Source organism: Oncorhynchus kisutch, linkage group LG5 (genome assembly GCF_002021735.2).
Source record: "Oncorhynchus kisutch isolate 150728-3 linkage group LG5, Okis_V2, whole genome shotgun sequence".
NCBI lineage: Eukaryota > Metazoa > Chordata > Actinopteri > Salmoniformes > Salmonidae > Oncorhynchus > Oncorhynchus kisutch.
The window spans coordinates 72,765,894-72,779,063 of NC_034178.2; the positions used below are offsets into that span (position 1 = coordinate 72,765,894).

Consider the following 13,170-nt stretch of genomic DNA (forward strand, 5'->3'; position numbering starts at 1 on the left):
GCCTTACAACTGAGACTCTTGCATAAACAGAGTTATGGTAATGTCTTTCCCGAGGTCACCAACTTGTACCAATCGGACCAGTTTGTAACTGGCTACTTCACCGACCGTTTACACATTCTCCAGAATATTGTTCAGTTCTCATGTTCTGTGATGTGAAAGAAATTCCTTTGTTCTCTCTATGAAAACTCACTCTCTCTTATACTCTGGACATGAGGAGAGAACTCATCTAGGAATTTATGACCTGCCTAACAGAGCCTGTTGGTAGGGGGCAGAGAGGGAAGAGAGAGAGGTGGTGAGAGAGAGAGGGGGATTGTAACGGTCGTCGTCTGATGAGGAAGAACCGGACCAAAGCACAGCGTGGTAAATGTTCATGACTTTTATTAAACTAAACACTTGAAACAAAAATAACAAAGTGCAAAACGAAACAGTCCCGTCAGGTGCAGAACACTAAACAGGAACCAACTACCCACAAAACATAGGTGGGAAAAAGCTACTACTTGGTTCCCAATCAGAGACAACGATAGTCAGCTGTCCCTGATTGAGAACCATACCCGGCCAAAACATAGAAATACAAAACATAGAAACAAGAACATAGAATGCCCACCCAAATCACACCCTGACCAAACCAAAATAGAGACATAAAAAGCTCTATAAGGTCAGGGCGTGACAGGGATGGTACTCGCTATCCCCAAAGAGGGCAACGTCATGACAACTCTCTCTCTCTGAGCGTGGAGACTGTGGAGACTGTAGACTGGGTCTGAGCAGGGAGTCTAAAGGGAGACTGTAGAATGGGATTAAACATGAGGAGACTGGAGACTGGTATTAACCAGGAGGAGACTGGAGACTGGCATTAACCAGGAGGATACTAGAGAATGGTATTAACTAGGAGGATACTAGAGAATGGTATTAACTAGGAGGAGACTGGAGACTGGAGACTGGTATTAACCAGGAGGAGACAGCAGACTGGAGACTGGGATTAACCAGGAGGAGACTAGAGACTGGTATTAACCAGGAGGAGACTGGAGACTGGTATTAACTAGGAGGATACTAGAGAATGGTATTAACTAGGAGGATACTAGAGAATGGTATTAACTAGGAGGAGACTGGTATTAACCAGGAGGAGACTGCAGACTGGAGACTGGGATTAACCAGGAGGAGATCGCAGACTGGAGACTGGGATTAACCAGGAGGAGACTGCAGACTGGAGACTGGGATTACCCAGGAGGAGCCTGGAGACTGGTATTAACCAGGAGAAGACTAGAGACTGGAGACTGGCATTAACCAGGAGGAGTTTGTAGACTGGTATTAACCAGGAGGAGACTAGAGAGATAAACTGCTGATAAACTAACTCTACCTTGGATACACACCATAACACTGTCATAGATCGTCCTCGATACACCCTGGATATACAGTACTCTACTTCCTACTACTGGAGAGATAAGCTGCTGATAAACACATTCCACCCTAACTATTACACCATACAGACCGACTGTTTCTAAACCAGCTCCGTTGATGACATCACGTACTGAACCAATAACTTTAGACCTCTAGGGATTGAGTCTTGATTTTGTGTGTATATGTGTGCGTGTGTATATGCGCGTGTATATGCGTGTGTATATGCATGTGTATTTGTGTGTGTATATGTGTGCGTCAGTGCGAGTGAGACCAATATAAAGGACCATTAGCGAGTACTAAGAATTAGGATCAAAACAGTTTTATAACATCAAATATCTATAATGTATATGTAGGAAATGGATAACCGGACATTACCTACTAACTAGACAAACAAAATCGTTAAATTAGTAACTAGACCAACAAAATGGTTAACTGTACATTAACTACTAACTAAAACAAAATGGATAACTACTTAAATTAGATTAAAATTAACAGAATCATCTACTTCAACAAGGCAGAAATGGTCAAATTGTTAGCATAAAAGCACAGATAACGGCCATTTTAAAAACAAAAAAAGTATCTTTATTTATTCTCTATAATCTAACAAGATAACAAGGCATTGACCTAATTTAACAAAAAAAAATCAGCTTCACTATTATTACACTGTTATTACATTTTAGAATAATTATTGCATGTATAATTTATAATTACATTTTTAGGTCCAGGGGACCTAAACAGGGCTGGGGCCGGGTGTTTGGGGGCAGGAACAGGGGCTGTCCAGACCCTGTCCACACCGCCAGCAGCAGTAATGGTCCTGGTGCCACGCCCGACTGTCTATTCCCTTCTTGTAGTCTTCACAGAAGATCAGCTGCAGACACGACGAGAAAAGACAGAATATGTTTAAGGGTTCTTTATTGGGTATTTTTTATTTTATCTTTATTTAACTAGGCAAGTCAGTTAAGAACAAATTCTTATTTTCAATGACGGCCTACCGGGGAACAGCCTTGTTCAGGGGCAGAACGACAGATTTTGTACCTTGTCAGCTCGGGGATTTGAACTTGCAACCTTTTGATTACTAGTCCAATGCTCTAACCACTAGGCTACCTGCCACCTCTACACTCTAACCACTAGGCTACCCTGCCGCCTCTACACTCTAACCACTAGGCTACCCCGCCGCCTCTACACTCTAACCACTAGGCTACCCCGTCGCCTCAACACTCTAACCACTAGGCTACCCCGCCGCCTCTACACTCTAACCACTAGGCTACCCTGCCGCCTCTACACTCTAACCACTAGGCTACCTGCCGCCTCTACACTCTAACCACTAGGCTACCTGCCTCCTCTACACTCTAACCACTAGGCTACCTACCGCCTCCACACTCTAACCACTAGGCTACCTACCGCCTCCACACTCTAACCACTAGGCTACCCTGCCGCCTCCACACTCTAACCACTAGGCTACCCTGCTGACTATAAATGGTTATTCTGCAGCCTGTATGGTTCTAGGCAGCTTCTATCATGGAGAGAAACAGATATTGTTTTCCGCGTCCAAAATGGCACCCTACTACCGAAATAGTGAACTAATTTAGACCACCAGGCTACCTGCCACCAGGTTGCCTAGTGGTTAGAGTGTAGTGTAGAGGTGGCAGGGTAGCCTAGTGCCAACGTGTTTGTGGTAATCTCCCCATAGAATAAGAATGGATAGAATGGGCGTCCCTCCTTCTGTCTCTATGAGTCCCAGTCACCTCGTCACAGCCATGGCAGCGTCTGGTCTTCTGGCAGTAGTGTCTTCCACACAGCAGCTCTCCTCCCTTCCCTCCTCCCCACCTTTCACCTCCCTCCTCCTTTCCTCTCCCTCCTCTCCTTTCGCCTCCCTCCTCTCCCCTCCCACCTCCTCTACTTTCGCCTCCCTCCTCCTCTCCCCTCCCTCCTCTCCCTCCTCCTTTCGCCTCCCTCCTCCTTTTGCCTCTCTCCTCTCCTCTCCTCTCCTCTCCTCTCCTCTCCTCTCCTCTCCTCTCCTCTCCTCTCCTCTCCTCTCCTCTCCTCTCCTCTCCTCTCCTCTCCTCTCCTCTCCTCTCCTCTCCTCTCCCATCCTCTCCTCTCCCATCCTCTCCTCTCCTGCTCTCACCTCATCACAGCCTGCACAACGGGGTCTGGTCCTCTGGCAGTAGTGTCTTCCACACAGCAGCTCTCCTTCCTTCCAGAAGTATACCAGATCAACCAGGGCCTCCCCACACTCTGAACACACAAAGCAGGTCGGGTGCCACTGCTTGTCGTAGCCTGCCCCCTCTGCATACACCACAGGACTGTCCAGGGGGGTGAGCTCCCCGCAACCACTGCAATGCTGTAGGAGAGAGGAGAAGTAGAGGGAATGGCGAGGGGGAGGTAGAGAGAGAGAGAGAGTAGACAGAGAGAGGGAGAGAGAGGGAGAGAGAGAGAGAGAGAGAGAGAGAGTAGAGAAAGTAGAGACAGAGAGAGACAGAGAGAGAAAGACAGAGTAGAGAAAGTAGAGACAGAGAGAAGTAGAGATAGTTGAGAGAGTAGACAGAGAGACAGAGAGAGAGAGAAACAGAAAGAGAGAGAGAGAGAGAGACAGAGAGAGGGAGAGAGAGAGAGAGAGACACAGAGAGAGAGAGAGAGAGAGAGAGAGAGAGAGAGAGAGACAGAGACAGAGAAACAGAGAGAGATAGAGATATAGAGAGACAGAGAGAAACAGAGAGAGAGAGAGAGAAAGAGAGAGAGAAAGTAGACAGAGACAGAGAGATAGAGAGAGACAGAAAAACAGAGAGAAACAGAGCAAGAGAGAGACAGAGAAAGAGAGAGAGAGAGAGACCGAGAGAGAGACAGAGAGAGAGAGAGAGAGAGAGAGAGAGAGAGAGAGAGAGAGAGAGAGAGAGAGAGAGAGCGATGGGGAATAAGAGGGAACAGAGGGAGAGAAAAACAAAACCATTGAGAACTGTGTGGAACAATAAAAGAACAAAATCTGAACACCACGAAGACATGACACTGGTGATCCAGATGGAGCCACTCCAGACCAGTCCTAGAGAGATGTTGGGGGCTGGCTGGGTGTAACCCACGAAACCAGTACACTGTTTAATCAACACAAAACAATGTGATGATACTGCATGGGCCTCTCTCAAAGTAATCAAGCTCACATCACCATAGCAACAGCACCAAGGTCAACCGTGAACCAAAACCATGGTGCATTTCTGTTATGATAGAAGCAATCAGATGCAGATGTTAAGTCAGCCTTTGATTGTTTCCCCCACCCTCTCCCCCACGCGCTCCCCCCCGCGCTCCCCCACGCGCTCCCCCACGTGCTCCCCCACCCTCTCTCCCCCTGTCCGCCTCTCTCTCTCTCTCTCTCTGTCCGCCTCGCTCTCTCTCTCTCGCTGTCCGCCTCTCTCTCTCTCTCTGTCCGCCTCTCTCTCTCTCTCTTTCTCTCTGTCCGCCTCTCTCTCTCTGTCTCTGTCCGCCTCTTTCTCTCTCTCTCTGTCCGCCTCTCTCTCTCTCTCTGTCCGCCTCTCTCTCTCTCTCTCTCTCTCTCTCTGTCCGCCTCTCTCTCTCTCTCTCTCTCTGTCCGCCTCTCTCTCTCTCTCTCTCTCTCTCTGTCCGCCTCTCTCTCTCTCTCTCTCTCTCTCTGTCCGCCTCTCTCTCTCCCTCTCTCTCTGTCCGCCTCGCTCTCTCTCTGTCCGCCTCGCTCTCTCTGTCCGCCTCGCTCTCTCTGTCCGCCTCGCTCTCTCTGTCCGCCTCTCTCTCTCTCTCTCTGTCCGCCTCTCTCTCTCTCTCTCTCTCTGTCCGCCTCTCTCTCTCTCTCTCTGTCCGCCTCTCTCTCGCTCTCTCTCTCTGTCCGCCTCTCGCTCCCTCTGTCCGACTCGCTCTCTCTGTCCGACTCACTCTCTCTCTTTCTCTCTGTCCGCCTCTCTCTCTTTCTCTCTGTCCGCCTCTCTCGCTCTCTTTCTCTCTGTCCGCCTCTCTCGCTCTCTTTCTCTCTGTCCGCCTCTCTCTCTCTCTTTCTCTCTGTCCGCCTCTCTCTTTCTCTCTCTCCCTGTCCGCCTCTCAATTTGTAGCCTCTAGTGAACGACTAGTTAATTAGCTAACAGCGACCTAATCTGACAATGGAAAATGTCTAGTTCCCTAGTTCAAGTTCATTAAAAGGAAACAGTAGTTAAAATAATGAAAATGAGCCTTGTCAAAACAAGTTCTCTTAAAAAAATGTTAAATTATACTTTTATATTGTATTGATGTTATACCGCACAAATGTCCCAGCCTTGTTATAAATAAGAATTTGTTCATTACATGAACTGACTTGCCTGGTTAAATAAAACAGGAGACAGGAGAGGAGGCAGGGACAGGAGGCAGGGACAGGAGGCGGGGACAGGAGGCGGGGACAGGGACAGGAGGCAGGGACAGGAGGCGGGGATAGGGACAGGAGGCGGGGACAGGAGGCGGGGAAAGGGACAGGAGGCAGGGACAGGAGGCGGGGACAGGGACAGGAGGCAGGGACAGGAGGCGGGGACAGGGACAGGAGGTGGGGACAGGAGGCGGGGACAGGGACAGGAGGCAGGGACAGGAGGCGGGGACAGGGACAGGAGGCGGGGACAGGAGGCGGGGACAGGGACAGGAGGCGGGGACAGGGACAGGAGGCAGGGACAGGAGGCGGGGACAGGAGGCGGGGACAGGAGGCGGGGACAGGGACAGGAGGCAGGGACAGGAGGCGGGGACAGGGACAGGAGGCAGGGACAGGAGGCGGGGACAGGGACAGGAGGCGGGGACAGGGACAGGAGGCGGGGACAGGAGGCGGGGACAGGGACAGGAGGCAGGGACAGGAGGCGGGGACCAGGACAGGAGGCAGGGACAGGAGGCAGGGACAGGAGGCGGGGACAGGGACAGGAGGCAGGTACAGGAGGCGGGGACAGGAGGCGGGGACAGGGACAGGAGGCGGGGACAGGAGGCAGGGACAGGAGGCAGGGACAGGAGGCAGGGACAGGAGGCGGGGACCAGGACAGGAGGCAGGGACAGGAGGCGGGGACAGGGACAGGAGGCGGGGACAGGGACAGGAGGCGGGGACAGGGACAGGAGGCAGGGACAGGAGGCGGGGACAGGAGGCGGGGACAGGGACAGGAGGCAGGGACCGGGACAGGAGGCAGGGACCGGGACAGGAGGCAGGGACAGGAGGCGGGGACAGGAGGCGGGGACAGGGACAGGAGGCAGGGACAGGAGGCGGGGACCGGAGGCAGGGACAGGAGGCGGGGACAGGAGGCGGGGATAGGGACAGGAGGCGGGGACAGAACAGACCTGGGTTTAAATACTATTAGAAATCCTTTGAAATGTTTGATCTGCGCTTGATTGAGCCTGGCTTTAATGGACCTGTAGAATATTTCCTAAATGGCAAACCTCACCCATCTGGTACTCCAGGGATAAAACAAGTAGTTTGAAAGATTTCAAATAATATTTGAACCCAGGTCTGGGACAGACAGGAAATAAACAAATAAACATCCGTCTCTCATTGGACATTTATTTAGTACATTTCGCAGGTTGTTACCAAGTTTCTCGGTTTAAATCTAAAGTGCAGTTAGCCAATACACCAGAATATTCCCATTTAAGTGGCATGTGAATGTATTTGTTTGTGGATGAATGAGTGTGTATAAGTTAATGTAGATGCAAATGTTTATATATATATATTTTTTTTAAATTGTAATTACTCTATAGCAAAGACTTACATATTTACTCTTCTTATAATGGTTGTTTGTCCCGTTGGTGGAGGTTGTGTTAGGGTCTGACTGGATAATGGGGGCCTTCCTAGGTCCCCCGGTCACAGCCCCGTTCTTCTGCCTATGTCCTTTGATGACGGGCGGAGGGTTAGCGCCTCCCTCCCCAGGCAGCGCCACCTCCCCTACTCCTAGAGCCTCCTCTTTGTAGCGCTTCATAAAGATAGACATGGCCTGGAGCTGGTGGAAGGAACAAGACCAACGATGGGAAATAAGCATTCAGGCTATATTTTGTATTTTACCTTTATTTAACTAGGTAAGTCAGTTAAGAACAAATTCGTATTTTCAATACGAATTTGAACGGTGGGTGAACTGCCTTGTTCAGGGGCAGAACGACAGATTTGTACCTTGTCAGCTCGGGGATTTGATCTTGCTCTAACCACTAGGCTACCTGCCCTGTATGGTGTAAATTTAGCCACAACTATGTTTAATGGATATTATGTTTGTCACAGCTAGTGCATCTTTATACGTAGGTCTATTCATAAATTGTCAAATGTAAAAAAAAAAAAATGAAGAATATGAATCAAAATTAGAATACTAGAAGTGACCTGTCGATAATCTGGACAAAATTCCAAAATGGAGGCTTAAATACAAACATAAAGAGGATTTGGACAGCACCAAAATCTAACCTGGTCCTCTGACAGAGACCCGTTGCACAGGGAGGGGTCCTGATCGTAGACAGGTAGCTGTCTCATCAACTGCCTGCGCCGGTACATCGCTCCCTCCGTCCCTGCTACTGGACGCTTCTCCTCCGGGACCAACGCCATGTACAGCATGGCCTAAAGAGGGAGAGAGAGGGTGAGAGAGGGAGAGGAGTTAACACAGCCCAGGAGAGAGTAAACTACATGAAACAACAAGGACTGAGGACTCAACTTTACAGCAACAACAACAACAGCATCAGACCAGTGTGACAGAGCTAAATCAAATCAAATTTATTTATATAGCCCTTCTTACATCAGCTGATATCTCAAAGTGCTGTACAGAAACCCAGCCTAAAACCCCAAACAGCAAGCAATGCAGGTGTAGAAGCACGGTGGCTAGGAAAAACTCCCTAGAAAGGCCAAAACCTAGGAAGAAACCTAGAGAGGAACCAGGCTCTGAGGGGTGGCCAGTCCTCTTCTGGCTGTGCCGGGTGGAGATTATAACAGAACATGGCCAAGATGTTCAAACGTTCATAGATGACCAACAGGAGATTATAACAGAACATGGCCAAGATGTTCAAACATTCATAGATGACCAACAGGAGATTATAACAGAACATGGCCAAGATGTTCAAACATTCATAGATGACCAACAGGAGATTATAACAGAACATGGCCAAGATGTTCAAACGTTCATAGATGACCAACAGGAGATTATAACAGAACATGGCCAAGATGTTCAAACATTCATAGATGACCAACAGGAGATTATAACAGAACATGGCCAAGATGTTCAAACGTTCATAGATGACCTCCTATGTAAAGCATAGACACCAGAGAACTTACAGTTGGTCTTTGAACAAAGCTTTATATTGTACGTGACTGTAGGCAGCAACGCTACCTGGCTTTGGGCCCTGGGATGTGTCCTTTTAAACCGGAGAAATACTTCACAGGCCCTGACTTGTGGGGTCTCCGTCCCAAATGACACCTTATTCCCTATATAGTGCCCTATTATTTTTATTTTTTACCATAACCGCAAGTCAAAAGTAGAGCACTGTGTAGGGAATAGAGTGCCATTTGGGATGCTGACCCTATGGCTCCAGGTCAAAAGTAGTGCACTATTTAGGGAATAAGGTGCTTTTGGGACACGTTTCAGAGTGGTGGCCAAGCAGCCCTCACAGTGCTGGAAAATAGATCATCACTCCCTATTCTGACCTCCAGGCTTCTACTGTCAGCACTCTGTGACCTAGCATAATCATCCCTCCTTCTACTGTCAGCACTCTGTGACCTAGCACAATCATCCCTCCTTCTCTTCTACTGTCAGCACTCTGTGACCTAGCACAATCATCCCTCCTTCTACTGTCAGCACTCTGTGACCTAGCACAATCATCCCTCCTTCTCTTCTACTGTCAGCACTCTGTGACCTAGCACAATCATCCCTCCTTCTCTTCTACTGTCAGCACTCTGTGACCTAGCACAATCATCCCTCCTTCTCTTCTACTGTCAGCACTCTGTGACCTAGCACAATCATCCCTCCTTCTCTTCTACTGTCAGCACTCTGTGACCTAGCACAATCATCCCTCCTTCTCTTCTACTGTCAGCACTCTGTGGCCTAGCACAATCATCCCTCCTCTTCTACTGTCAGCACTCTGTGACCTAGCACAATCATCCCTCCTTCTCTTCTACTGTCAGCACTCTGTGACCTAGCACAATCATCCCTCCTTCTCTTCTACTGTCAGCACTCTGTGACCTAGCACAATCATCCCTCCTTCTCTTCTACTGTCAGCACTCTGTGACCTAGCACAATCATCCCTCCTTCTCTTCTACTGTCAGCACTCTGTGACCTAGCACAATCATCCCTCCTTCTCTTCTACTGTCAGCACTCTGTGACCTAGCACAATCATCCCTCCTTCTCTTCTACTGTCAGCACTCTGTGACCTAGCACAATCATCTCTCCTTCTACTGTCAGCACTCTGTGACCTAGCACAATCATCCCTCCTTCTCTTCTACTGTCAGCACTCTGTGACCTAGCACAATCATCCCTCCTTCTCTTCTACTGTCAGCAATATGTGACCTAGCACAATCATCCCTCCTTCTCTTCTACTGTCAGCAATATGTGCCCTAGCAAAATCATCCCTCCTTCTACTGTCAGCACTCTGTGACCTAGCATAATCATCCCTCCTTCTACTGTCAGCAATATGTGACCTAGCACAATCATCCCTCCTTCTCTTCTACTGTCAGCACTCTGTGACCTAGCACAATCATCCCTCCTTCTACTGTCAGCACTCTGTGACCTAGCACAATCATCCCTCCTTCTCTTCTCCTGTCAGCACTCTGTGACCTAGCACAATCATCCCTCCTTCTCTTCTACTGTCAGCGCTCTGTGACCTAGCACAATCATCCCTCCTTCTACTGTCAGCACTCTGTGACCTAGCATAATCATCCCTCCTTCTACTGTCAGCAATATGTGACCTAGCACAATCATCCCTCCTTCTCTTCTACTGTCAGCCCTCTGTGACCTAGCACAATCATCCCTCCTTCTCTTCTACTGTCAGCCCTCTGTGACCTAGCACAATCATCCCTCCTTCTACTGTCAGCCCTCTGTGACCTAGCACAATCATCCCTCCTTCTCTTCTACTGTCAGCGCTCTGTGACCGACAGTAACACATCATTCTATTCCTCTTTTTAAACATCTCTAACTACACTTATCTAGCTAGCTGGGTGCTAGCTAGTAACTCTAACAGCCAATCATTCTTCATCTCTCCCCTAATAACAGACAAGTCATCAAACACTCCTCAGTAAATACTAAACTTCACACAGTCAGAAAACGTCTTGGAAGGGGACACATCAGTCATAGTTGGTTTTCTTTGTAAGCACATCCAGGATGGGGCGGGGGGAGGGGCTACAGCACTCGTTAAGGGGTAAACCTCTGCTCCCCACTCTCTGCCTGCCCCACACTCTACAATCCTGGGGTGAAGCTTACCTATCACCACTCTACTATCCTGGGGTGAAGCTGACCTATCACCACTCTACTATCCTGGGGTAAAGCTGACCTATCACCACTCTACTATCCTGGGCTAAAGCTGACCTATCACCACTCTACAATCCTGGGGTGAAGCTGACCTATCACCACTCTACTATCCTGGGGTAAAGCTGACCTATCACCACTCTACTATCCTGGGGTGAAGCTGACCTATCACCACTCTACAATCCTGGGGTGAATCTGACCTATCACCACTCTACAATCCTGGGGTGAATCTGACCAATCACCACTCTACAATCCTGGGGTAAAGCTGACCTATCACCACTCTACTATCCTGGGGTAAAGCTGACCTATCACCACTCTACAGGCTTGCATGTCATTAGTGTGTCCTTATGAAGGCTTGAAGGCTAAACCAGTCACAGATAGACAGACAGGCTGTACCACACACACTTGCACACAAATACATACACACACATGCACGCCCTCCCCACAAGCAGGCTTCAGTAAGCAGGCTTCAGGAGGCAGGCTTCAGTAAGCAGGCTTCAGTAGGCAGGTTTCAGGAGGCAGGCTTCAGTAAGCAGGCTTCAGTGCCCAAACTAAACAGGTTTCTATCCAACCTTTTAATGTAACTAAAGTACATCAGACAAAAATGTCACCACAGCAAATTTTTGTCGTTAAACTTTTCCAAATGTTGACAAAACAAAATACACTAGACATGGCGAGATCTTTTTGTCTGTAAAATTAATTAGCAGAGAAATGGCAGTGGAAACAACTTTATGCGCAAATATTGATATAATAACCATCATATTGAAGTAAACGTGTAGTCACGCGATGATATGACGTGTATCCTCCCACTACGACTCGGGACATCATGCGGTTTATTAGGCTACAGATTAAATAAGTTTTGATGAACTTCCCAGGGTGGTCAAAATGCACGGTGATGAGCTTGATGCTCCTTTTCCAATAAATATCCAGGGTCTTATTCTGGGGACACGATGATCCTGCTCTTTTGCCCATATTTATTTAATCATTTCGGCTATACCTGCACTGTATCTGCGAGCTGTTGGCTAGAGCGCACGTGCCAAAACTGGAATGGGCACATTCACTATATCCAGTGCTTGACTTGTTCCACTTATAGAATATTAGCTCAAATGTATTCTGGAGCTCCTGCACGTAAATATAAACAGTACCGGCACCAAAAAATTAGTACCGGCACATATTTCAGTCCAAGTCAAGCACTATTGTGAAAAACCCATCAGTAGAGTTGAAAATACGATGGAAACCCATTCAACTTGTATTTTTCTTTCGATATATGGGTATTTCACCGCAAATGTGCACTAGGTCATCACACACAGACTTTAGTCCACACCAAATTAATTTGACGGGAACACATCTCTGCTGCGAAAATGTGCATACTGTTCTTCTGTAGATTTTAGAATATTTGCATGAAAATCTGTTGTCGATTGGATGGAAACCATCTAATTGGATGGAAACCTAGCTACTGCATCTAATTGGATGGAAACCTAGCTACTGCATCTAATTGGATGGAAACCTAGCTACTGCATCTAATTGGATGGAAACCTAGCTACTGCATCTAATTGGATGGAAACCTAGCTACTGCATCTAATTGGATGGAAACCTAGCTACTGCATCTAATTGGATGGAAACCTAGCTACTGCATCTAATTGGATGGAAACCTAGCTACTGCATCTAATTGGATGGAAACCTAGCTACTGCATCTAATTGGATGGAAACCTAGCTACTGCATCTAATTGGATGGAAACCTAGCTACTGCATCTAATTGGATGGAAACCTAGCTACTGCATCTAATTGGATGGAAACCTAGCTACTGCATCTAATTGGATGGAAACCTAGCTACTGCATCTAATTGGATGGATACCTAGCTACTGCATCTAATTGGATGGAAACCTAGCTACTGCATCTAATTGGATGGAAACCTAGCTACTGCATCTAATTGGATGGAAACCTAGCTACTGCATCTAATTGGATGGAAACCTAGCTACTGCATCTAATTGGATGGAAACCTAGCTACTGCATCTAATTGGATGGAAACCTAGCTACTGCATCTAATTGGATGGAAACCTAGCTACTGCATCTAATTGGATGGAAACCTAGCTACTGCATCTAATTGGATGGAAACCTAGCTACTGCATCTAATTGGATGGAAACCTAGCTACTGCATCTAATTGGATGGAAACCTAGCTACTGCATCTAATTGGATGGAAACCTAGCTACTGCATCTAATTGGATGGAAACCTAGCTACTGCATCTAATTGGATGGAAACCTAGCTACTGCATCTAATTGGATGGAAACCTAGCTACTGCATCTAATTGGATGGAAACCTAGCTACTGCATCTA

General features: G+C 47.8%; 1 protein-coding gene across 1 annotated transcript in view; it reads right to left on the bottom strand.

Annotated features, from left to right (window-relative positions):
- Positions 1-360: 360 nt before the first annotated feature.
- LOC109891669 (LIM and cysteine-rich domains protein 1-like) overlaps positions 361-13,170 on the bottom strand; it is a 35,597-nt gene continuing 22,787 nt past the window's right edge. The window contains exons 5-8 of the mRNA XM_031825767.1: positions 7,796-7,945; positions 7,119-7,346; positions 3,524-3,739; positions 361-2,263 (exon numbers count right to left, since the gene is read on the bottom strand). Coding sequence (XP_031681627.1) covers positions 2,126-2,263; positions 3,524-3,739; positions 7,119-7,346; positions 7,796-7,945 — 732 coding nt within the window. The 3' untranslated portion in view covers positions 361-2,125. The remainder of the gene's footprint in view (positions 2,264-3,523; positions 3,740-7,118; positions 7,347-7,795; positions 7,946-13,170) is intronic.